Below are 26502 nucleotides of genomic sequence, written 5' to 3' on the forward strand. Positions count from 1 at the left end.
ACGGGGCTCAATCCCACACCGTGGGATCATGACCTAAACTGAAGTCAAGAGTCAGACACTCAACTGAGTCGCCTACGCACCTCATAACCCTTCCTATTTTCGATCTGGTCAAACCAGACATAATTTTTTTGAATGTTTAGGAAATATCCCTACCTCTGCTTATTTCTAAGTGGACATTAAGCAAGCTGCAATACAAAAAGTTTGTGAATGCAACACAATTCCAAACAGCAATGGGAGTTTTGAAAGCTACATGAATCAACATGTAGCCTGGTTCAAGGAAAGCTGCTCTATCCAAGGGAACTGGGCTCAAGCAAACCAACTCCCCCACCCCCCCAGGCTTTTCTGGGGTGGGGCAGGGATGGGTGGGGCATTTCTTACCCCCGAGTATTTTCATTACTGTCTAGTTCTAAGTATTTTTTCTTCAACTTTGACTTTTCTTCCCCCTTTGACCTGGCTGTAATAAAATGTTTTAAAATCTCCAAATTGTGAGTTTTACAAATTATTTTTGTGACTGATTTCTAACTTAATGGCATTGTGGTTGGAGGACTTGCTCTATAGGATACTAATTCCTTGATTTTTGATGAGACCTGCTTTATCAGTACATGGTTGATTTTTGTAAAAAGTTGTGTTCTTGACAAGAATGTATAAGCACTAGCTGTTGGATATAGGTCTCTATGAATGTTCACATGTCAAACACATTCGCTGTTTTATGGGGATTGCTAGTCTGACTCTTCTTTCCACCCCTTCTCAGTATTTTGGTTAGAGAACATTTGGCATGTCCTTGAAAATAAAAAGGATAACAATTTGACTTTTAACAGAATAATGAAAAAAAAAATCTACCGCCCATCCCACAAAATAGTTAAAGCAGAAGGTGGTTTATTACTGTGCATGCATGGGTCTCCCGTGCTCTCAGCAGCCTGCAGTTCTGCTCAGAGGGGACTGGGGGTAAGGGGGGTTGCTAGGACTGCCTTTTCATATGGCACATGTCCCACCTGGAAGTCAAGATCTTGACCTTGGATAAAGGTTTTATGGATGAATGTTCTGAGGTCTCATCCCTTAATGATTTGACCGTCCTTACATTCCTATCCCCAAAACTTCTTTTGCTTTTTACTTTTTTTTTATCTTTACTCTTTTTTCACCTACCACTAGGTCTACTGCAACAGTTAATAGGTCTGCACCTGTTGTTTGCTCAGGTGCCAGCTATCTCCCTAAAGTGCAGAATGAAACACACAGACTCTGCTTAAAAACCTACTTTTGTTCTTGTCCACCACTGGGTCAGGTCCAGGCTTCCTAGAAAATTCCTCGAGGCCCTCATAATTTGGTCCCAACTCATCTGTTAGGCTTTATTTCCTACAGCTCTTCTCATGTATCTGAACTCCAGCTACAGACCATATGTTTTTCTCAAAATGTGCCAGGCACTTTCATACCTCAGGCCCTTTGCTCATGCTCTTTCCTCCCACTTTACCCTTCTCCAAAACTGTTTACATTCTAGTAGTCCACCCAACCCAAACACTACCATCATGTGAAGCCAATGATTGTTCTCACAGCCTTCCTAGGAGACAGGCTGTGAATATACAAACTTGGGGAAGACACTTAACCTCTCTCTCTGTGCTCCAGTTTTCTCATCTGTAAAACAGAAACAATGATAATAGTAACTATGTATTGACACTGTTGGGAGGAAAGGACTCAGCAGAGCCAGGTACACAGGGAACACTGATAAACAGTAGCTGCTATTATTATTATCCCAGTGCCTGAGTGGGTGTGTAAATTCCCACTGAATGAATAATGGCCTCATGACTCTTAATAGAGCACGTAAAGTTTACTGTGTAACGTGAACACTAATCAAAACTGCCTCTCTCTACGTGACTGCATGCTTCTTAAGCATGGGGCCTAATCTTATGTAATTTGTTGGCTTTCCATAGTACTTACTGCAGTGCTTTGTGTTATTAACTTTTGATAAATTGAATTGACTAGGATATCATGTTGAGTGAGCCTGTAGGTGAACCTTGACAGTGCTGGGTTGGGGAGGGAGGTGGTGGCCTTCTCTAACAGTTGTCTCTTACAGCAATTTCTCCTGGATCAATGGCACCTCATAATCTCATTAATGTACAACATAAATGAGGTGGTTAAGGCCTCTAGACAAGGGTGACAATACCACAGGACACACATGACTGGGGGTTGCTGGGTGACTGTATTGGCCTGAGAAACCGATTCAGACATTTCCAACCAGTGCGATTGGGTCTCCTTTCTTGGCTTCTGTGGTTGAACTCCTGAGTCACTGGGGTAGGGTGTGGGTGAGGCCACATCAAGGGATTAAAAAGGTTGTTGAGGAAGAAATTCTCCTCCAACAAGCAGATGTGCAACAAGGGAGGGCCTGAACCTTCTTAAGAAAGTACCTGAGCTTCAGTGAGCAGATTTCCTCCATATCACATGCCAGGTTTGGTCTCTCACCTCACCATACTCAAGACCTGCTCTCTCTCTCTCTTAAGTATTCTCTACACCTAACATGGGGCTCCAACTCATGACCCCGAGATCAAGAGTCACATGCTCTTCTGACTGAGCCAGACAGGCACCTCAGTCCGGTTCTTTTTGTTGGTTGTGTGACCATGACCTCTCTGACATTGCTTCCTCTAGGAGGGTAAGAAAACCCCATCTTCACAGGATCGTTGGAAGGAACAGAAAACATAACAGAAATGAATATGCAGTGGAAGATTTTCTTGTAATTCTCCTAGGAGAGAGAAAATGCCAGCTCTGGCAAGCAAAGTGCCCTTTCCTCAGTGGTAGAATATAAATCAGTCTACACGTAGAGTCAGAACAAAGCTAGGCAACACGAGTGAGTGTCCAGGCCAAACCTATCAGATATATTACAAAGAAAATATTTTGTAAAAATAAAGAGAGGAATGTGATGCTTCACTCTCTTTTCTCCAGAGTTCTTTTCATAAAAAAATTCTTTTTATATAATGCATTACCAGGCATGGGTGGAAACACACTGGTGATGCCAGGAGGCCAGTCACTTGACTAGGGGTGTAAAAGTTTCCTTCAATCTGTGTGGCCAGGTTATGTTGAAGGCATGAGTCTGGGACAAGGAGCACAAGCAGCTGAGGTGGGAGCAGCAGGCTGACTCTTTCAGGATGTGGAAGCAGGGGCTGGGGAACTGTGGGTAGGGGCAAGGGCTGAACGGTCAGTGCTGGCCACCCAGACCCTTCCCAGGGCTGGTGGTGGACGTTCCAGTCCGGTCTCAGGAGGAAATGTACCCAGGCCATTTCTGGCATACCCGCTTCAAAGCAAGTTCCAGGGTCAAGGCACAGAATCTCGACTTCTTCTGTTGGAGGGTCTCAGTGTTTTCACTTAGAAGTTCAGGAAAGCGAAGGGTCTCAGAGTCCACTGACATCACGCCTTGGATCTGCACGGTGCTCATTCCACACCACAGACATAAACACCTGGACCCTCAGAGCTATGCGACCTCTCACAGAAACCCGAGACTCAGAAAGGCTAAGTGGCCAAGGCCTCACAGTTGACAGCATGCAGACTGCGATCCAGGCTTTCTGACTCCTGTTAAAGTGTTCTTTCCATGTGGTGCTGCCTTTGTGTGATTTTTTTTTTAAGTAATCTCTACACCCAATGTGGGGTTTGAAGTCATGACCCCAAGATCAAGAGTCGGATGCTCTAGTGACTGAGCCAGCCAGGCACCCCACCTTTCTGTGATTTTTATTTAAGTCATACTTTTGCCCTGGAACGCTGGGCAGAAATGATATTCCTCTTTGTTGAGCTGGAAAATTGAATAAGTTGAAATCCACATAGAAAAACTGGCACTGGAAGGCAGGTCTTCTCATCTGCCAGGATCTGTGTTTTAGATTAAAAACAACCTGGAGATGGGAGATTCTAAGAAGGGAGCAGGATGGTGCAGGTGGGGGGACAATGGCTAGAAGCCAGAATCTGCCCTCAGGGCAGCTTCTCATTTTCAAACTGAAAGTTACAACTTCTCTGCCTCAGTTTCCCCTTCTAAAAGTCTCTGAAGGGCCCAGGAGTGGGGAGGATGTGGGTGGAAAGGAATCGGGGAGTTATTGTTCAGTGGGTACTGTTTCAATTTGGAATGAAGAGAAAGTTCTGGAAATGAATAGCGGTGACAGTGGTACAACATTGTGAAGGTATTTAATGCCACTTAAAAATAGTTAAAATGGTAAATTTTATGTCATGGATGTTTTACCACAATAAAGAATAAGAAAATTAAGGGGATAGGGTTAACTGAAGGTTTCTAAGTTTCTGTCAACTCTCCAAGTCTAGGGTTCTTACCCTGACTGGAAATTTCCTTCCAAAGTATATTTGCCTTTCCAGGTACTTTCTCCCCCTTGTCTCTCAGAACCCTTTCGCACAAGACCCCAACGCTGTTCTTATGCAGAAAGTAACCCCCCCCCCCAAGCTAACTGTCTCGCAGCTGGTATAATGACTGAGGGTAATGTCTACATTTAGACTGTGTCGTGGATGAGGATGAGGTTGGCTCCTTGTTAAATGGCTGGGACAGAGATGGAACATTTTTGGAATTGAGACGGCCTCAATTTGACAGATTGATGTTCTCTGCTAAAAGTGGCATTGGGCTTTTTTTTTTTTTAAATTAAGATGCATTTATTTAATTGGGCTTGACATAAAAACTGGACAGAGAAACTTCATCCCTGAAGATGAAGGCCCAAGTCTAGGAGGCTGGTTCAGGCCTTTCTACTCCAGCACATGATGTAGGCAAGTGGCAGTTCTGGGGCTGCAGGGCAGGTGCAAAACCTCAAGTCTCAACATGGTCCTCGGATGATTTTCTGAGCTGCATGGGCGTGGGGACCTGCCTAGCCTGGGTCCTAAGGGAAATTGGTACAGCTCAGGGAGGATCCAGCTTTCTCGGAGGTGGGCATTGGCTCAGAGGGTGGGTGCAGATCCTTGACCCTTGCACCCTGGCTCTAACCTGGGCATCAGTGCAGATACTGGGGCAGAGGCAGGACTGGGAAGCTGGCAGGTGGGGATATGATGCTCAACCCACCATCACATCTGCAGTCCTCATCAATAAGAGGCAGTCAGCAGTGTAAGCTGTACTGGAAATAAATGAATATTAACTTGTTCCTCAAACAGTCTAGTGTCTGATTTTCAGCCTGATTGGATTCTTCTTCCACATAGAAACATTTCTCTCATATATAATCTCCTCTAGCCCCCAAGTGTAATCAATACAAGATAAAGTAAGGTGAACTATGGGCAGACCTTTGCCATTTCTAGAATAGTTATCTCTAAGGTGTGGTCACAGATCAGCAGGAGAGAGGGGGGTGCCAGACCACCAGAGGATCATGTAGACTGGGAGCCAATCTTGCAGTGAATGGTGGTGTGGCTTGTGTGCTGGGAGTGGGAAGTGGGGGCTGTACCTGAGAATATTCACAAGTGTTTCTCTATAGGGGAAGAAAAAGGATGGATACATTAGAGCAGAATTGCCTCTTTTTACATAATTATATGTTTTTGGAAAGCTTTGTAAGCCAGATTCTTAGGATTCAAGGTGCTTCATTTTCCTCTTAATTAGCATTCAAGGATGTGCCTATAAACCTCCATAAAACAATATGGCGGGACATATGCAAAGACCCAAAGAAACTGCTCCTTAAGAGAACCCTTCAATCCACCAATTGAGAAAAATAGTAAAGGAAACAATTTGATAGTCATATACGTGTGGAAGCAGGGGAAAAGAGCCTAAATACAGCTGGGATTGCAATCAACATGCTGGCATCAGGTCAAGGGGTAGGCAGTCAAGAGGGCAGGACTTAGCATTCAGACACCTAGCACGGAGCAGTGCACAGGGTGAATAGGTCGGCATGTCAGCTGGGGTTCCAGGCACAGGGGCTCAGAGCATAAGCCATGGGAGTTGTAGTTCAGCTCAAGGGCACAGGACACACTCTCAATCAGACAACACATATTAGAGTAATCGGGTTCAGGAATTAGGAGTGAGGTTGGGGGCCAGGATGGGCCTGCTAATGATGCCCCAAATTATTATTATTTTTTTTTTTAATTTTTTTTTCAACGTTTATTTATTTTTGGGACAGAGAGAGACAGAGCATGAATGGGGGAGGTGCAGAGAGAGAGGGAGACACAGAATCGGAAGCAGGCTCCAGGCTCTGAGCCATCAGCCCAGAGCCTGACGCGGGGCTCGAACTCACGGACCACGAGATCGTGACCTGGCTGAAGTCGGACGCTTAACCGACTGCGCCACCCAGGCGCCCCTGCCCCAAATTATTAATTTAGCAGCCAGCGACCTTCAGGAGGCCACCTGTTTCTCAAGCTGAGTCTTTAAAGAATAGCTCTCTTTAGCATACACCCCTGGCCATCGTTTTCCCTCTGCAATGAACACTGCAATAAAGTTCTCCTTACCTATCCTGTGGGGAAATTCTCAACTCATGCTGAACAGGTTGACTTTCTATACCATATTTGCTATTTGTGTCTGAAAATTTTAAGCTAGCAATGCCAAGATGCCTGCTTTCCCGCAGCACCTGCTTATGTGCTCAGTTAAATTTAACATGGCAATACAGCGCACAAGAGCTCACTGATGCTTAAGAGGATCTGTATGGAGGGAATGTGCAAGGGCAGCATACATACCTACGACAGAAAACTTGGATTAACCAGAATATTTGGTTGGTTTCTAACAGCATGCCCCTCAACAGTGCCAGTTAGTTGAAATGTCTGCCTCAAGCATTGTATTTGAAAACTTTTCAGACATACATCAACAAAATTCATGGCTTTCTTCCCTTCAGCACTAACATCCTAATGCCTTTGCTTACACATCCCAAAGCACCTCCCTGGGACCCATCTTATTTAGTCTATGCAAAGGGCTGCAAGCCTTGGATGAATCAGAACCTCAGAAATGTGTTCAACTCACAAAGCAGGGCTGACATATGTGTATGTGCGGATTTACATAGTTTTGCTTCCCTAAACGTAGAATGGAGTGTCTGATCACATCAGTTAACTTTCTCCATTTGCATTGCTCCCCTGGCCCCGCATCTCTCTGTGCCCACTTCTTACACTGAAGAGTGGGAAAGCCACTCTTCTCTCCCTGGTCCACCTGAGCTGAAAAAAGGTCCCAAATTGCCCTCTAGATCACAAATACCTGGCTGTCCCTCTCCTTCTGCCTGGACTTCCTCTACTTGTGGATGACATCCCTGACACGGGCCAGCAACACTTAGACTGGGGATGCAGGTGTCACAAGGGGGCTACAAGCTGATAGGTGTGGGGTCCATGGGAGCGGGTGCCTATCCCATGGGATGCAAGGAAAGCAGAGCCAGAAATCTCCCCTGGCTGCCTCATTCTCCAAGATACATTTAGGCTATGAGTGCCATACCCACTTCCTCCCATGGGGGAGCACTGCATTGACCTACACATGCCGAATTTAGCCCTGTGGCAATACCCACAGCCACAGGTGACCACTGTATCCTGGCAGAACTCTTGCTTTCAACCACTTGTCTCTGGCTTCATTCAACACAGTTGGCATCTTCCACAGCTCCTTTACCCCTTCTTGGGAAGAATGGTCTTTCTTGGGTTTTTGGTGGATTTCTTTGGGATCAGGTCAAATTAGAATAAGAATAATAAAAGTCCATCCAGTTAAGTGAAAACTTTAGGTCTATACAAAGGAAAAGAATTTTAAAAAATACTATTTTGTACTTAGAGGAAACCTTTAAACTTTTGTCTATTCCTGGTGATGGGAACACAGATTTGGAGAAAAACATTTCAATTTCCTCTAAAAGACGAAATGGCAGGGAAAGCCAGCTCCATATTTGCTCTAATTGTCTAGGGTTTGCAAATTCATGAGGGTTGTCACTCAGTGGCAAGCCATGTAGGAGTCCTGTTTCTCTAACCCAAGATAGTTTCTAGCCAAGAAGGGGTCGGAAGTTGATTTGATTTGGTGTTCCTGTTGGTGGAGGTGTTAATTCCACTCCCATACCCCCGGAATCCTCCAAGGTAAGAGAGGCCCCTGACAACGTTCTAGTCTCTCAATCTTTAGAGAGACCTCTGCCAAGGCTACAGAAGGAGGCCATTCCAGGGCTGCTTTTACCTCCTGGTGGGACAGCCACCACCCAGGATCCCTAGGGCCAGGCAGAGGCTGCAATCACTCACTTGCTCTCAGCCAGCGATATACAGTGACTAGGGGCCAGGTCACCCACCAGGCCATACTTAGTCCATAATTTTGCTGGGGCCTCAAGGGAGGAATAGGTTCTAGTAGAAGAACCAGATGAAGAGGATAAAGGGGAAAGAAAAAGAGGGAAAAGGGAGGAAGGAGAAACAAATGAAGGAGAAACTATAACTAAAAGGGTTCTTGTGTTTCAACTGGGAACCAGCCACTCTTTATAATGCCACTTTCCACAGGGGGAAAATGTGCTCTAAGTTTCCAGTAATGAAGTTGGATATCTTCTAAACAAAGCCATACCCGCCAAGGAAGGAAATATTAAGTAAGCATTCAAAAGAACCAGAAGTTTTAGTCTTTTTTTTTTTTTTTAAATAATCTATGTCAAGTTTTCTATCAGAATTGAGCTGAATTTTCTTTTTTGTTTTTAAGTTGGGATGGGGCACCCAGATATGCCCTAAGATCACAATTTATCCTTGACTGGCTGATCACTTCAGGAAGGTCACTGTTATAGAACACATTTAAAAAGACAATCATTATAGGAAATAGGACAACAATAGCTGCTTCTACCTCCATGCTAGTATTAGGGTCAAGATCATCACACTCTGACTCCTCGGAACTGTTCGTCTCCTTGAAGGGCAGCATGAGGAGGGGGAAGAAAGAGAAAACAGTTAGAACCACAGGCAGCTTTTGCCGGGGAGTGAGGAGAACTTCAGAAAGGCATGAGCAATGGGAAGTTGGGCAGAGAAAAAAACCCAGGTGCTTCTAAGGAGGGGGTGCTGATCACCAAGGGTGGCAGCATGCTCTTTCCAGGGGGAGGAGGCTGGGATTGTGTGCGGCCGAGCATCTCACAGGAAATAGCAGTGGAAGCAACCACATGAAGCATGAATGCTGGATAATTTAAACTCTTGTCTTCTGTGAGGCTGGACTTCCCAGATGAGAGTGAAGGAGGGAACACAATTTCTTTTCCCCAAGAAGGACGTTAGAATGGGCTTCGGTTGTTCTTTTTTTTTTGCTCAGGAAGGGGGAAAAGTGCCAGGTAGATAATCACACGCTATAACAATGTTAAACATGAGCAGTCTAACTCCCATGGTCCAGAGTCAGATCTTTCCAGAAGGCCCAATGTAAGAAAAACAGATCCCATCATTCCAAGATGGGGGACAACAAGGGTCTGCCAAAGCTTAGAATCAGTGGGTTCACAGTAAGATGGTGGATTATTACAAAACAGTAACTTGGGCTTCGCCAGCGTGCCTCCCTTTCCTGCCCACGTGTAGGCCTGAAAATGTCATCGTCTGAATTCTGGGGAAAAGAAATGAAACTTTACCAAGGCCACAGTGGCCCTTAAATTCCAAACCTCAGACTTCACATGGTTGAAGGTTTGGCAGGCACTCCTAATCTCCTTACCCTGCGTGTATTTTCAAACCTAGGATACTGAACGGGCAGCTTTGGGAACTTTAGTATGAATCAAGCATCTTGCATTTTTACAAAAAGAATGCTGCAGATAATTTTGTTATAAAACATGTGCACAGTATAAAGAGAAAGGTATAAAAGAAAATAAAAGATACTTACGTATTTGAATTGAAGTTGCCAGGAGAAACAAAACATAAAAAATAAATTGATCTTGCATGCAAAATCCTGCTAAACTACTTCCCCTCTGGTCCCCACACTGGGAAAAAAAAAAATCCCCATCCACCCAAATTGCCTCGTGAGAATGCTGCAGGGTGGGAGTAGATGAGAGGTGGGGCACGGCTCTGGAATACCTTACTCACTTTAACAGAGACTTTGTTGCCCAGAATATCCTTGGGTTTACGAGGCCCTGTGGCTTCATTTTTACCCGTGTTCTCCACTTCCGCCCGCTTTCTCATTCGTAGGGTATGCCATGAACATGACTTCCTGTTGTACCAAAAAATGCACCAATCAAAATGGCAGGTCAGGGCAGAGTGAGGCGGTGGGTGGGCTCACCACCCTTGGGTGAGTCAGTAGGTGAGGTGCTCCAGTCAAGCCCCAGCTCCAGAGGCCCCAAATCTGTGTGCCAGCTCATGTGGTGGCTGGTAGCTAGTTGATCTCACCTCCAATAAGAAGTGAGTGAGGATGAGCTTTGACCCCTCTTGAGAGATGTGCCAGGTTGGCCGCAGCATTTGAGGAAAATATGAGTACTGGATTATTAAAATCTACCAAGGGAAGTTTTTATATCATACTGATGATGAATCCCTCAAGGACTGAGGAAGTCCCTTCCTGAACAGTATGGTGGGTGGTGGAAAAACAGGGTTGGGGAGGGGTGGCGGGAGTAAAACAGAAAAGATAAGTGTGTTTTATAGTGTATAAGCTACTGGCACTTTCCCAGGACTAGATATAAAGACCCAAAAGGATGATTTTGAGGTTTTCATCCCATTATTTGTATTTGGGCTGTGGCCACTTCCACACACTGCAGTACAGATAGGACTTTTTTCTGGGGCATTTGACTTGACACATGGTTGAGCACCACTCATTTATCTGGATATTTTAGGATGAAGTGCTTCTTGGTCTATGTCCCCCACATCTCTCAGTGTTTGTGAATAAAAAGCTCTGTCGACCACTAAGAAGTCCTAGAGTTTTCCTGCTGGGAGAAGACCCAATGTGTGCTCTCAAGGAGGTGAGGGCAGCAATCCCCTTTCACACTACCCTTAACTTCTTCCTTCCCACAAGGGGGTTGGAAGCTACTTCACAGACCTGTAAAGAAAAACTCAGAGCAGAGCTCTTGAGTTGCATATATGTCAGGACTCAAAAGACAAAGACAGCAAAAGCCAAGTCACAAAGAACACTAGTGACCCTGGGCAGGCATCCTCAATTTCAGGTGTGGTCACAGAATTTGGATGAAGTTCTATCATTGCCTGGAATAAGTGAGGTTGGCTTTCCTTCAGTGTGTCCTTGTCAAATTTGGTCCTTTGCAGACAGAGCTTGATGAAAAGAGCCTTCAGTAAGGGAGGGAGGAGAGAAGGAGGAGAGAGAGAGAGGCATATGAGATTTAGGAGAAAGGAGAATGTTTCAAAATGCATAGCATCTCCTCCATAAAACTCAATATATGTCAGGAATTTTAGGACGTCCTGACGGTGTTCCCAAAATATTTATCACTAACACACATGCTCAGTGGTCACCCTTCTGAATAGGAAAGGGCAAGAACAGTCATGTTCTCAATTTGGGGGTCAAGCGGGCTCCACCAGAAAGCAAGAATCTCTTGGCCAGAATTTCTCTTGTATCTCCCGAATAGGCAGGCTCTCTAAGCACACCAGCAACTCGCTTCAGTTGTTGTACCCGAGCAAGAACCAGTCATGGAAACTAACCTTAGATAATATCACTGTTAACTTCCAACACTCGCTTCATATCTTTACCCCCCAAATCCGCATCCCTGACCCAGTTTGAGAACATCTTGAGTCAGGGAGGCCCATGCTGAAAAGATTCCCAGGGCGAACAGCACGTTGAGTGCGTGTGTGAGTGTGGGGGTGTGTTCCTGCATTTATCACAACCCTCTGGGTCATTCAGTGTGCTTGGTGAGAGACTAGAAATGTGACACATAATGTTCAGAAGGAAGACTCAGTAGTATCAGTGGCAGGACAGGGTCAATTTCATATTCTTCTTTCCAGAAGAAGTCGTCATCATGGTTTGGGGAGCTTCCATCTCTTGGCCACAAGCCCAGGAACTGATGTGGAGACAGGGTTTCAGTGACATTTATGCTGTGGGCATCACAACCAACTCTGCCCCTTGTGGTCACAGCAGTCCCTGGGGAGGGTGCGGTGAGTGTCCTTCCCTGATAAATACTGACAGCCACTTTGAGTCAGACGCTCTGTTCCATCCCCACCAACCCCTGCACAAGAGAGGCTGACAAGGAACCATAATGACCCAATTGTATTTGGATCTGTTCTCTTTCACCCAGACTCACATCCCTCCCATGGAAGGCAGGAAAAAGGTGCAAAAGTGAGGAGGGAGTGCTGGGTGCCTGGATAATTAGATTACAAATCGTGGTAAGTGAGCTCTAGAAGGCCGTTGACTAATAAGAACTTCAATGCTTTGAGGGCCTTTATTTCCAAGCCTTCTTAAATGGTACCAAAACAAATGTCTTAAAAGTAAACTGGATTGGGTCTATGGTGCCTTAGAGACCCCCACTGATTTCCAGGTGGGCCTGTGGTTACCTAGAAAGGCCAGGGTGAGGCTGGTAGCCTCTATCCTCCAAACTAGAGAAATGCCAAAGAAGCACTGTGTCCTGTTGTGCCCCTGCTCAGCTATGTCATGGGGAGTCCCTTCCACCTTTGCCATGGATGACCACTGAGCTTGGAGAGTGGTGGGGGATGCAATCTAAACACTGTCTTGTGCTCAAGTCACCACTTCGTGTCAGCACCTCAAAGGCGCCCAGCGGGACAGCATCCAACGGAATCATTCCACATCTCGGAGGTTAGAGAAAAACAATAGGGGCTGTTTAGAAGGGAAGCCTAGTATTGGAGCTTGGGTGACAAAAGCACTTTTTGTGTAGGGAAAAACTGCCAATGCATTCAACCAATTCCTAAAATACAGAAAGGAAAAAAAAAAAAAAAAAAAAAGAATTGTTTGCACATTTAAAACTCCCAGAATAGTGAAATAGGGGAAAAAGGGTCAACTAGTCTTTAACCTCATTAAAACATGCTCATGGTGAAAATTTATTTTACATATTTAAAATAGTACATTTAAAATTATTAGTTACATTACAGGTACAATGATGAACATTGTGGCTCTCCATTTATATTGCACAACCTGACTTCATCCATATGGGGTTCTTTAAATAGTGCAAAATACTTTATACAGGAATGTGTTCGAAAGGGTCTTCGCAACCAAACTAAGGAAAAGAAATATCTTACAAATTACCATGAACATATATTAAAGTGACAGGGGAGGGGAGAAGTTAAAAAAAAAAAGTTACAATCTGTACAGAGGAATTGCCATAGACAACCAAAAAGTTCCCTCTCTCCTGAGAGAAGCAGCAGGCCTCTGACCTACACAGGTCTGGCATTGGTGCTAAGGTCATTTTTTGGTGTCAATCAAAAAATATATATATATATATCAGTAACTTAATACAATATAAATAAAGTCCAGTCCAGTGAATCCTGTGGTGGGTCAAATGGAGCAACGGAAGGCATGCCTTTTGTCATCTAGGGTTTCAGTAGGGTTCTTTTCTTAATGGGGGAGGGGGAGAAAAAAAATGAACAGAAAATTATAACCCAAAAGGAAAAAAACCCACAGCCACTACCGTCAACAACCACAAAAAAAGCCCGGAACAATCCAGCCTGGATGCCCCATGCTGCGTGCGGTTCCAGCACTCAAATATTGGTTCCGGTGGCACTGTCAAGAATAAGCAGCAGTCATTCCCTAGCGTGTGTTTGCATTTTTGTGTTCTTTGTTTGGTTTTGATTTTCTAATCCACACACTCCTCTCCCGGGGAAGCCAACGAGGCACTTACTTGATGCTTCCGTCACTACTTTCTGCTGCCGCGGTGGCTTTGGTGAGGGGTGCCAGGACGCTGCCCGGGACCCAGCCCTCGGCCGCAGGGGAACAGTCGCTGGCCGGCTGGTACACCAGGCACATGTTCTGCTGGTTGACGGCGAGGACCTGGACTACCTCACCTTGGCTCACACAGATTTCGTTCTCCTTCAGTGCATAGTAATCTTTGATCACGGCCATGGAGGAGGTCCCATTGCAGCCCCCCAGGTCGCCCTGCTAGGAGACAAGGGCAAGCGGGACATGGATACAGGAAGGCTGGTTCACACAGGTAGCCTTATATCCCACTGCGTGCTTAAAGGCCAAATCTACTGCGTGCTTAAAGACCGAATTTCCCACCAGCAGGGTAAATAGCAGGCAGAAGATTATCTTGAGCAATAAAATTACATGTACAAATGTGCTCTGAAAATCTATTTGTTATAGCAATGTTGTATATAATATTATAATCAGGGGTGAATGGGTAGAGAACTGTCCAGCCTAGGGAAAAGCATAAACACACCTTCCACCTGGAAGCCCCTCACTAGCATGCAACCTTCCTGCCAGCATCCTCTAATGTAAGGAAAAGGGTGGCACAGGGATACATAAGCAGTTGGGCAGAGTGAGGTCAGGGCAAAGGTCAGGTCAGGGTCACACCCCCCTAATGGAAAGAAGACAGACCTTCTGAAACATTTTTTCTTCTTTGTGAAAAAGCATCAGTTTCCTGCTACATTCTGATCTCCTTTGAGACAGAAGTAACAATGAGATATTTGCCCAGTTCAATGGCAAGACCATGACCTACCCTGACCCAACTCTAGTGGGAACAAAACTCCTCTGGTCCTGCCTGTGTTCATTAAAACAAGAGGTCATACCTCTGTGGCTTTTTCACATGACTATACCAGGAAAGCTACTTCTAGACCTGTACCTCCCATGGAGGCCTGGCTACCTCACAGAGCACGATGAGAGCCAGAAATTCTTCAATAAATTTGACAAAAGGCCGTTATGACTTCACCTAATTCACAAGGAGTTTTTAAGGTAGAAAATCATTTCCAGGTAATATGATGAAATAGGTCAGTACAGTTAGTCTAATACAGAATTGAACTTGGATATTAATAGTTGATTTTTTAAAAATATTTTCATTAATAATTAAAAAATCAATATCATCCAATAATTTGGATAAAACAAATAAAAGTATAAAATCAGAACATGTAAGTAAAAAAAAATGTAGACGTTCCTGTTCACAGACCCATTGAGTTCTAGAGGCAACTGAGGCCTAATGAGATTAATGAACTGCCTGAGGTTCTAGGGCAAGTGAGTTACAGAATTTGGGTTGGAACCCAGATTGCCTGAATTCCTAATCTAGCACTTTTCCCATTTATTCCCATGCCTACCACTTTGTAGGGTCCTACACAGCTGTGTGGACGGGTCTACCGTTAGTTCTATGCCGTCCTCACAGTGATGTTTAAATTGTGGATTATCTGTGATAAATGTCTAATCCAAACCTGCTTTTCCAATTCACACACAGATGACCCATTTCCCCGCACTGCATCCATCAGTGGAGGGCAAAGGACTGTGAGCTCACTTCAGCAGCTCATCATTAGAAAGCATGATCTCTTTCAGACGTCAAACACTAGAGTTGTGACTTTTAGGTGATCCAAAGCACAACTACTCTGGTATAAGTCATCATTGCCACTACAATATTACCTTATATCTGCAGGGTTTCTGCAGATGACAATAGCTCTTTAACACAGAATGTCTGAGCACAGGGAACTGGTCTAACTCACTCAATTTGTAGGGGAAGAAAGAGAAATAATTGAGACTAGGCTATATTCAGTGGGTTGTTCTGGTAAATGAGCAGCATAAAAAGAAGCTACTTCTTTTTTCTAAAGTGAGCACAGAGGCTGTGCCCTCAGAGTGGTGAGGCTGGGGGTAATAGGCTGTCACTTACCTTGGTGGCCTCAAACTTGTCCCCAGGCTGGTGATAGTCAAACCCTGGACTGCCATTGGAGGTAGATATCTTCAGGGGTGGCAGAGGCGGGTTATAGCTGGAGCCCTTTGGGGGCTTGTCAGAGCCCCCGGGGACAGAGGAGTAGGGCCTGGGGCTGGCTTGGGGAACTCTAGATGGCTGGGACCTCATCACAGCTGTGTTCCTTTCTTTCCGCTGGTACTCAATGGGCGACTGTAGTGCTACAGGGTAAGAGCAGACAGTTACTCTGAGGTCTAGGAATCTCACAAGGATTTGGAAGCTTAGTACACACAGGCTTTATGCCAGGCATAATGGTAATACACGAGGGAGACACTATTCTTGTTTTTAAGGAACTTATGATCTACCGTGAGGACGAAGAAACCTACCTTAATGATGGAAATGCAAAAACGAAATGGTGCCATATATGAGGTACAAAGTGCTGTGCAAAAGGATGGAGAGAAGTGTGTGCATGCGTGTGGGTGGACACTTCTATGGGGGTGGTGGTGGTACTAAGCTTCAGACTGTGCAGGAGGTAGGCAAGTGTGAAGTGTGTCTGGGCAACAGGATGGAGTCAGACCACCTGCAGCAGAAGACCATCGGTGGAGGAAGAGATGAGACATAAGGGAGGTTGTTGGCACCATGACTGAAAAATCTGCAAAGCCCTGCTAACGAGGCTGGGTTTAATTCCAAAGATCTTGAGAAGTGATTGGATTAAATGAAGTTGAACATCTGAAATTCTCTTGCCAGAGCCACATTTTGAGGAATATTAGCCTTGGAGCAGCAGTTGGGAGGAGGGCTGGAGAAACCATGAGACAGTGGCAAGCCAGCGACCCAAGCGGAGCAGAGCCAATGAAAATGTAGAATGGATATGACGTGGCAGGTGTTCAGAGGGAGATTAGACTCTGCCACAGCCTGGATGGGAGAAGAAGCCAAGAACTGACGGTCACTCGGGTTTGGGGTCTGGCAGAATGGTCGTCAGTGGAACTCAGGAGACAGAGGAAAGACATGAGCTTTGTTTTACAGAGTTTAAAATAAGAAAGTTCAAAGGCTTGAGTGCTAAAGAGGTATAGCCAGGCAAAAATCATACAGGTCAAATTCTGTAATAATGACTTCCACAGCTGGCCCAATTTTGTCATTTTTATCAGTATTTTCTGCAACAAATATTTAAGTAGGTTAACAGTTGGGGCCCAGAGAACTTTCAATTATAGGGATATTTCTATAGCAATAAGTGTGTGCTTCAGTAGGACTCAACATAGGATTCACACTTCTCTTTGAGGTCTCAGGAGGGAAAGATTGGCCCTGAGATGCCTGCATATGCCTCTGTAAGTAAAAGGCTAGCCCTACTCTATCATCACATCCTTGTCTCCTGAGTGTGTCAAAGGATAAAACAGGCTCTTGCCAGAGCTCAGCCTTTCTCCCTGGTGTTCTGTAGGCATTAAATATTTAGGTATTGGTAATCGAGTTCAGTAATATCTCCATAATTCACTATAATTAAGAGAAAGATCTCTTGGAACCATGTAAAAGTCTGAATCACTGATTATGCCCAAAGAAATGCAGTTCTAAGTTTCAAGTAGATAGCAGGGAGTTTGGAAGCAGGCCTTATTGAACTAACTTCATGAATCAGTACTCATCACATGGAATTGGGGTATTACTTGATTAGGTGTAATAACTGTGCTGAAGTGTTTCAAAGTAATATGGCTTTTTAAATGAATGACACAGCGAGCCTCTGTTCTTCTGCTAGTCAGTCTCAGTTTGTATAGCTCAGGTCTTAGGAGCAGGGAAGCTAATCCCTCCTGAGAGGGTTTGTTTCTGGCTGATATACAGCCTCTTATGCCTGATCCTGTTTCTTTCTTTGCTTTGTTTGCTAGGGAGTTCATAGATACATGCGTGCCCTACCATTAGCAACTATCTGTAGTTTGTGGTTAAAAGCCTAATTTTAAGTTATACGGTTCTGGGTTCAAGTCCTTTTTCTATCACCTACTGTTTTTGTGATCTTGGACAAGTTTACTAACCTCCGTGACTCCTTTTCCTCACCTGAAAATGACAGGGTGATAGGACTTACCTTTCCATGTTGACATGAGGATTAAATGTGATGATACATGTGAATACTTGCTTAGCATCATATCTGGCACAGAGAAAGGACTCAACATGTGTGAGCCATTATTGTTACTTCAATTATTTCTAGTTTCAATTTTTTTCTTATTTGTCTTTTGTACTGACTTGATAAACTTAAACATCTCATTGTGGCTTAGAATCAGAAATGCTTAACTAATAGAATGCAATATAATGACATATTTTATATACATGCTCTTTTTTGCACAAAACTGTTTTATCAACAAAGGTATTAATTCAAAGTTCTAGGAGTAAGACTGACGCTATAGGGAGCTGGCCGTGTCTGCCTGCTCCCAGTACCGCTGGCAGGCGCACACAGTATGTGCAGCGTGGGCAGAGTAGATCGTCCCTCTTTTTCACACAATGAGCCAACAGAGGCCCAGAGAAATGTCGTGACCTGCCCACAGTCCTAAATGGCATGTCACCTTTCATCTTTCCCCCATAGCATTCAGGTCCATGCCGGACACCCATCAAGTGCTGTTTGCGCCATTGGAAAGAGTCCAGATTCCAGTACTGGCAAGAGGTGACACATCTGATAGTGGATCTGTGTGTGTGTGTGTGTGTGTGTGTGTGTGCGTGTATGGGCATATATGCTTGCTCAGTTTGTGCATGTGTTTGCATGTGTGTGTACATACAAGCATATGTGCTCACTGAGTCTGTGTGTGCACGTGTGTGTGTGCGTGCACGTGTGTGTGTACATACAGCCATACGTGCTTGCTGAGTCTCTGGGGTAACTTCATTACTGGTTATATTCTGCCTTCAACTTCAAGCTCTGTTTCTGCTCAGAGAAACTTCTGAGCTCATCAGCTTGAGAGGTGAATGCTAGTTTAACACCCTATACTTCCTCTCACATGCCAAGCTCAACATGAAGACAATCCCAGCAGTGAAAAAAATATAGAAACGTAAACAAGGTAGCAATGCCATTTCTGGTTAGGGGGCTCCTGCAGGGTCCGTAGCGAGGTATATTCTGTGTGTAGTCATCTGTTCTGAAAAGTTTCAAAGTATTACTGAAATTCAGTGATCACCTCTCATTTGAAAGGGCTCAGGTTGGCCAGCAAGAGGACTCATCTATGCTCTCGCACTGATCTGTCAAACTCCCAGTATTTGCTAGGTAACACCAGAGAACCTGAGAAAGTACCAGCCGTTAGCCACCAAATGGGAAAACATAGGTCACTGATCGTTGATGTGCCCAACTCAGCCTTTTGCCACAATTAATACCAACTGGCAGCTGGCCACAAAGCATACACCCTATGTCTAGACTCTAGAGAATAGCTCTTCTTTTGGAAAGTTGGGGTTTCTTTATCATGTTCCATCTGTTCCACTGGTGTATTCAGGCTTAGAAAAAATCTAAACAAAGTGTTCCTGAAAACTACAAGTTTGTCATCCACATAAAATGTCATCTGGGCTCATGAAGTCACCATGAGCCCAGACACAAGGAAGCTCAGAGGCATGGGGTTCCCTAAAAATGGCTGCTGGAAGCCAGGCCCACTGATACCTACCATTTAGGAAGTCTCGCTGTGTTTCTAAGACTTGATTGATGTCCTGCACCCAGGCCTGCTGGATGTCCGCGTTGGCAGCTTGCAGAATGACCCTCTCTGAAGTCTCCCTGTTCATGAGGGCAAACTTGCAGGGGTCATTGTCCACGTTCTCCTCCAGGACCAAGTAATTCATCTGGAAGAACCCAAGTCGATTCTTTTGGTATTTAAGTGGTTTGAAAAACCAAGAGCACCCTGTATACACTGTATGTTAGCCATCTTCACAATAAATTATATTAAAAAAAAATCAACAACATATTATACTTCCTCAAAGTTTTTATTTCAGGAGACATTTCCACAATTTTGTCCTGGATCTAATAGCTAAATACTTTGGTTTCTGTCTTTGATGAATGACACGGCACTGGAGAGCCTGCAGGATCTGTAGGACCTGCACTCAGCCAGTCTTTTTCTTTCAAAATATTTAACCTTCATGCCCCCTGCATGTTGGGCTGAAAGACTGTCAAGGTTGTGAATTGGTACTCATGCCAGGTCTCTGTCTCAGGGAAGCAGCTCCCTGGGTTTGGCTCTTCCTTGCTCTTTGTCATCCCCACTGGGAGCCTTACCTTGATGCTCCTTTTGAACATGTAGCCCGGGGTGAGGGATCCCTTCCTTAGCAGTTCACTGAAGATAACGATTTGCTCAAAGAGGAACACGCGCCTCTCCTTGGTCCGGGACTGCATGCCTGCGTCCAGCTCAATCACATAGAACGTGTCCTGCTGCAGCAGCTTCCCCTGAGCGGTCAGGGTGCCCTGATGGAAGGAGGTGCTGGGGTGAAGGAAGCGAAAACCCGGCAGGGGGCCACAGCCCTCTGGGTCCACAGGACCTGCCCCACTGAGGACACAGACAACAGACCTGGCACTAAAAGCCCCAGGACTCTAGTAAGAGACTGAATTAAGACCCATCCATTCAGCTAGGGCAGATACAGAGCTCTGGGGGAAAAGGGAAAGAAACCACTAAGAAGCAGCTCTGAGAAAATGCCAGAAGGAAGAAAGGTAAAATTATTAGCTAAAAAGATGTTCAGGAATTATCCTGGATCTTCTTATTTTTTATTAAAAGGAGAGCAGAAAGTAGGGGACACCTGTAGCCTTTCTGCCCCTAGGGCTCTGAGAACTGTTGCCTTCCTGGCTCCCTCGCAGCATGGGCCAAGGACCTCGGCTACCCTTATGGCCACAAACCAACCTGTGGCCAAGGGAAGTGATACAGGCAGGACCACAGGTAATCTGAATTGGGCTGCTCTCCTCTCCATCTGTTATTTCAGGATGAAGTCTTAGAAGTAGTCTAATTCTGAAGTCTTAGTCTCCTGCTACCGATCAATAGGTGAAGTTGGAGTACCATACACAGGTGCCCATGTTTTATAAGCTGATAGATATTTCTTTGGGTCCTGTGATCCTTCTTAAAATGCTTCCAGCTAGCAGGTCACTTGCCAGCCTAGGTAGTGGAGCCTATTTGGTTTGCCAGTTTCTAACCCGATTTTCAGAGACATCTTCACATCTTCAAAGGGAATATGGCCCAGCCCAGCAGGTCTTCAGAGATGCTATTGGAGACCCCTGCTTTCTCTACTGTTCTTCAGCAAGAACATGCCGACACCTGAGATAGCAGCCAGAGGGCCACCTCTGAACCATACTCTCTCAGGTGACGACTTTCATCCTTCAGTAAAAATGTGGGCCATTTGCTGCACATGATGTCTTATTCCAAACAGTACCCGGCACATGGGTCATTTTTCTTCCCTATTCCTGAGAAATGCCTGCCCTCTGCTTGGATCATGGCTCCTTATTGCCAAGGTCGGCAGCCAAACAGGCTTATCTCTCTCCTGGTCCAGAGTTAATATTAAGCCAGTGACCAGCTAGCCAGGAAAGCTCTAAAAGCTCTATTAATATTACATAAGAACCTGACCCATGAATGATAGCCCTGCTGATGCTGAAGGGAAAGCTAGAGGATTTAAAAGACAGAGAGTCTCTAAGTGGGGAGGCTAACTTCTCCCTGGTCTAAAGCCCTGGGCTTCAGAAAGGACGTAGGGACATTCATGGCCCTTCTTAATTAGCTGAAGGAATGCAAAGAAGATTCCCTGCGACTGGATGGAAAAAGGAGATGGTGGTGTTTGACTGAAAAGAGAAGGTAATTTTGCAGTCTGTGTGTGGCCTTCTGTGGACATACACGTGTATGCACGACACAGCTCCTGTGGAGTCTAACTTGAGCCAACACAGTCAGATGCTCTTCCCCTGTTAGTGGTCAGCACCTCCAAAGACTCAGAGAAGGTCAAGCCAGACTCCTCCTCAGAAACACGGGGACATCAAGGCTTAAGACCAAAAGGGATTACTTGGTTTGTTCAGAATAGCCTCAGACCTAGCATAGCCCCAAGGGAAAAAGTGTAAAAGTTCATCCAGTGTGACTAGAGGAAAACCATGTAAGAATGCAGAGTAGATTTCTGCTGCAAACCCCTGCTTACTCTAACGCCACAGGTGTACCGTGGAGAATCAGGAATCTATGAAAAATAAACAGCAAAGAAAAACTCCACATAGTTCCTGGTCATAACAAAGCAGTGGCAGACAGGGACACCAGAAAGGCCTTGGAGGGCAAGGAGGACAAGAGAATTTGGCTCAAGAATATCATGAATCCAACTAATTAACCCAAACCTGAATGTAGCATCTCCTAAATTTACTTATAGACAAGTCTGCTGCCCTTTCCTTTCCTTTCCTTTCCTTTCCTTTCCTTTCCTTTCCTTTCCTTTCCTTTCCTTTCCTTTCTTTTCTATTTTAATTTAGCCAAGGAAAAAAAGCTTTTACTTTCTTATTATCTCAACTTCTAGGAACCCCTTTTCTCTAGAAAGTAATAAAGTCTTAGGTTGCAGGATTATCAGGAAACAGGATTAGAAGATCCCCACCTTTTTCTAAGTTCCTCAACAATTATTAAATACCAGTCAATAATTGTGTCAGTTCCAATTTTATCACATTAATTCTCAGATTATATGTAGTTAGCATATGAGGTTTGGATATAAACTAACAGCAGCCACTTAGCAAGCTTAAAGTAGGAAAGTCAATTTTTTCTTCAAAGGTTCACCTTTATTGGCTGAATTACTCCCCCTGTCCAATTCATATGTTGAAGTCCTAACCCCCCAGTATCTCAGAATGTGACCATATTGGGACATAAGGTCTTTACAGAGGGAATGAAGTTAAAGTGAGGTCATTATGGTAAGTGCTACTCGAACATCACTGGTATCCTTATAAAAAAGGAAGAGTTGGACACAGAAAAATGTGCAGAGGGAGGACAACGTGAAGACACAAGAAGAATGTCATGTGAACATGAAGACAGCAATCTACATCCCAAGGAGGGAGGCCTGGTCAGATCCATCTCTTACAGCCTTCAGAAGGAACCACCGCTGCCTATCCTTGATCTCAGACTCCTAGCCTCCGGAAAAATGAGACGATAAATTCTGTTGTTTAAGCCACCTGGTGGGACTTTGTTATAGCAGCCCTAGCAAACTAGTTCATTCACAGAAGCCAAAATTTTGGGGACTTCTAGCTGTTTCTCTTAAGACTTGGTTCTCTTCTTTAAAGAATAGAAATGTGCACATGATGTGTTAAAGCTTTAAATGTTCATTTAACTGAAAAGCCAGCCAATATGTGCATCTCTTTATTAGAAGCATCCTCTCTAAGAAAAAAAATGTGTTCCAATTTTCCTCAGGTGTACTGCCATCCCATAGTTCTGTGCTCCCTCAAATTCCCAGCACTCACTCCTCAAGCAAGCAAGAAAGGAAAGAGGTTGCTGCCAGGTCCACAGTTACAAGGAACTTTGGGTCTTTCCAGCCCCATTGGAATTGTGACTCCAGCTTTGTGGACTGCTCTCTAACTTTCTCTCACTGCCCTATCACTGCATATCCTAATTAGATAAATCTTCTGGGCCCGTGAGCCAGAGGGACCTGGGACAAAGGCACAGATGGTAAGTGGAGGCGGCAGCGGAGGCGGGCACAGGGCTTCAAAGGGAAACTGCCTCACAGCCCAGGCTCCCGCTGTCCAGAAGAGAGAGGCTCGGAAGCATTCTTAAGGGCTCACCTCAAAGCCCTGCAGGCGTCCCAGATTCATCATGTCATTGCAGCGTTTTGGAACAAGGCACATTAACTCCACTGCTTTCTGTGGGAAAGAACAACAGCGGCTCAGGAAGGGGATGAACACTCATGCAGGAAGCTTAAGGCAATTCCGTGCTGGAAGTCAGGGACCTCCTAGCGGCTCCTTCATTCTAGGAAAGGACACTGGTCCCTGCCACCCACTCCTAGAAAAGGGCAGGGGTTTCTGTTCTAGCTTGGGTGTTGGTCATCAGTATAGGGCTCCAAGTGAACCAGTGACCACCTGTGGGGGGCACGCTACCCAGTCTGCCTTTTCCTCCTTCCCACTTTCATTTAGCAATTCTCTTTCCTTCTCATATTTTCTTTCTTCTTTGTTGCTTCTTCGCTGCCTAAGCAACAGCTTAGCCTGGTTTGCGAAACACTAGAGGTTTGAACCTAAAATAACATGCCAGAATGGTCTATAACCTCTCTGGCTTAAAATAATCCCCATGGCGACATTGTCTCAAAGGACTTCACTTAGGGAGTAATCCTTGGGGGTAGAAGAGGGAGTGAAAATGGGATATATTATATTTTGAACTCCAAGAGTACCTGGATTCATGGATAAAACTGCACACTGAAACACTCAATCTCTGGGGCGCCTGGGTGGCTCAGTCGGTTAAGCATCCGACTTCGGCTCAGGTCATGATCTCGCGGTCCGTGAGTTCGAGCCCCGCATCAGGCTCTGTGCTGACAGCTCAGAGCTTGGAGCCTGTTTCAAATTCTGTGTCTCCCTCTCTCTCTGACCCTCCCCCATTCATGCTGTCTCTCCCTGTCTCAAAAATAAATAAACGTTAAAAAAAAATTAAAAAAAAAAAAAAAAGAAACACTCAATCTCTGAAGGATGTCAGGGGACTCAAATACCCCCCTTTCTTATCCTATGTCACTAGAGCCACATAGAGAACAGGAGTGGGGTGAAACTCTGCTCTGTCCCAGGACAGAACTCTTGGGTTCCAGAAAAAGACTCAATGTGTTCATTATTACTTGCCATTTCTCATCTTGTGGAGCACTTGTTTGCAAGGGGCTCTCACTGAGAGGAGTTAGCCTGGACCGCTGGTCCTCTAGAGCCAGCTCTTCCCCGTTAGAGACAGATATCCAACACTGGCTCCCAGAGCAGCCAGTGTTGTGAGCAAAAGACTCACCTCGATATCTGAACACTCCAAACCAGCCTTCTCGCTGTATCTCAGGAAGTCCTAGCAAGTGGGGGAAGCGGGGATGGGTGCGGGAGGGTGACATCAGTTAGGAAAACAGAGCACTATAAAAAAAAACCCAGCATCATAAAACCTGTGATGATACCCAGGCTACTTTCCTCCCTAACAGACATGACAGTGCATTGTAGAAGCTGAGATATGAACTTATGAGTCATATTGGAAACAACAACATGGAGAAAAACCCCAAATACTCAGAGATTAAAAGTTATGGGAAAAAGGAGGTGGGGAGGGAGGGAAGAAGGGAGAGGGAGACTGTGAGCAGGAAGGGGGGGGGGGAGTTATGTCCAGAAAGGCTGGGAGAAAGGAAAGCTCAACCTCTCTCTTCCATTTACTTCATATTCTGTAAGACAAATGAAATTAAACCATTGTAAAAAGTAAAATATGATCAAATTGTAGGTATTACTCATCTAAGCTTTTGAGGGAGGGTCTTGCCTTTGCTTTTCTTTCTCCTTGTGGTTGCTCTATTTTTATGCTCTTACTATTTTTTTATTTTTTAAAAGTCCCAAGTCAGTGATGGTGACAAAGGAAGAAAGTGAATTGAAAGAAAGACAGTGAACGAAAAACCAACCTTAAAGGCAGGAATGGCTTGCGTGCAATTTATTTGGAGGCGGAGCTGACACAAGAAACCAAGAGGCAAGGTAAGAGCCCACAGATGCCCCCGCTAGTTCACAGGGAAAGTGTGGTGGAGACTGAGCCTCACGCTGACCTGCTCACTGGCTCAGAGCCGGAGAAGACCCTTCTCCGGCTCTGACCCGGGCTCACAGCTCTCTTACCTTGAGGAGCAACTGGTATTTTGTGATTCTCTGAATGGGCTTGATAAGGAAGTCACTAAGTGTCAACCTTTGATTTATCTCCTGTTTCACCTCCTGGAATGTGAGGGAGATATGTTAGGGGAAAAAAGAGCCAAAGAACAGGGGTCCTGGGGATTAGGGTTCGAGGTGAGACAGACAGGACTTCGCTTTTGCCAATAAAGTTTTAGAATCCTCAACCCACGCGAGAGGTGGAGTTGCCCACACAACTGCCAATGTGTTATTAACAACATGCAGCACACATTGCCACACCATCCTGCACGTCTAGCACTTTCCACCCTGTGTCCTCACCCCAGCCCTGGGGACAAGCTGGGATGGGTATTCTGTTCTCTCTGCTGCTCCAGGGCCCACATCAGGAATGAAGGGCTTCTCCTGGGACATAGGCCTCTTGGGCTGGGCCCTCAATGCAGATCTGCAAACACTCAGCTGAGAGCTCTTTCCAAGGGACAGCCTTGCCTCTCCTCCAGCAAAATAAGCATTTCCAGGTTGGGGCAAAACAAACACTTTATGGTGCTTGACAGAACCTCTGGGAACGAGAGCAGAGAGCATGGGGTGACTTGGACCATGGGGACAAGGAGGAGGGGCCTCTGCACACAGTGTCCAGGGACTGGCAGGAAGTGTGTGGGCACGGTCTGAGCTGGGGTCACCAAAGGGGGACGGAGCTTCTGAAGCAGTGTCTGGCTGACAGTCATTCCACAGACAGAGGCTCCTGAGAGCTGTCCACACCCTGGGTGCCTCAGCTCCTCTCGAGGAAAGGTGGTCATCGGGAATCTAGCTAATCCGACGGCCCCGTCGAGCCAGCTCTCCCTGTCCTAAAGGGGTCGCGGCACTGGATGGGGGGGTCTGGGGATAGATAAGGCTGGCATTTCTGAATGTGGCTGCTTTGGCCTGACTTTCTTCCCCCACCCGGCCCAGCAAAGCCCGAGCAGCTTACTTCAAAGTAAGCGTCGTACTCCGCGACGATGTACTCTGAGCGCGGTTTGTTCTGGCAGTACCACACGTAGATGTGCAGCTTCCGCTCCTGCAGAGGCAGGGAAGAAGGCACTCAGGCACCCTGCGCCTCGGGCTCCCGGGGTGCTGGTCTGCTCACCCCGAGAACAACAGACACGCTCCACACTTCGGGGACACGCCAAGGCACTTAAATATCGACGGTAGGAGAGTACG

General features: G+C 45.5%; 1 protein-coding gene across 4 annotated transcripts in view; it reads right to left on the minus strand.

The window, feature by feature from the left end:
- LOC115523298 (kalirin-like) overlaps positions 1-26502 on the minus strand; it is a 116837-nt gene that overhangs the window by 25561 nt on the left and 64774 nt on the right. For 2 of the 4 annotated variants that reach the window (XM_030329210.1, XM_030329209.1), the window contains exons 8-15: positions 26273-26359; positions 25303-25395; positions 24461-24511; positions 23272-23349; positions 19786-19971; positions 19187-19358; positions 15558-15796; positions 12765-13849 (exon numbers count right to left, since the gene is read on the minus strand). In XM_030329210.1, coding sequence (XP_030185070.1) covers positions 13592-13849; positions 15558-15796; positions 19187-19358; positions 19786-19971; positions 23272-23349; positions 24461-24511; positions 25303-25395; positions 26273-26359 — 1164 coding nt within the window. In that variant the 3' untranslated portion in view covers positions 12765-13591. Of the gene's footprint in view, positions 1-8701; positions 8762-9900; positions 10025-12764; positions 13853-15557; positions 15797-19186; positions 19359-19785; positions 19972-23271; positions 23350-24460; positions 24512-25302; positions 25396-26272; positions 26360-26502 lie in introns of those variants that run through there. The other 2 variants (XM_030329211.1, XM_030329208.1) reach the window with 2 other exon arrangements.

Source organism: Lynx canadensis, chromosome C2 (genome assembly GCF_007474595.2).
Source record: "Lynx canadensis isolate LIC74 chromosome C2, mLynCan4.pri.v2, whole genome shotgun sequence".
Lineage (NCBI taxonomy): Eukaryota > Metazoa > Chordata > Mammalia > Carnivora > Felidae > Lynx > Lynx canadensis.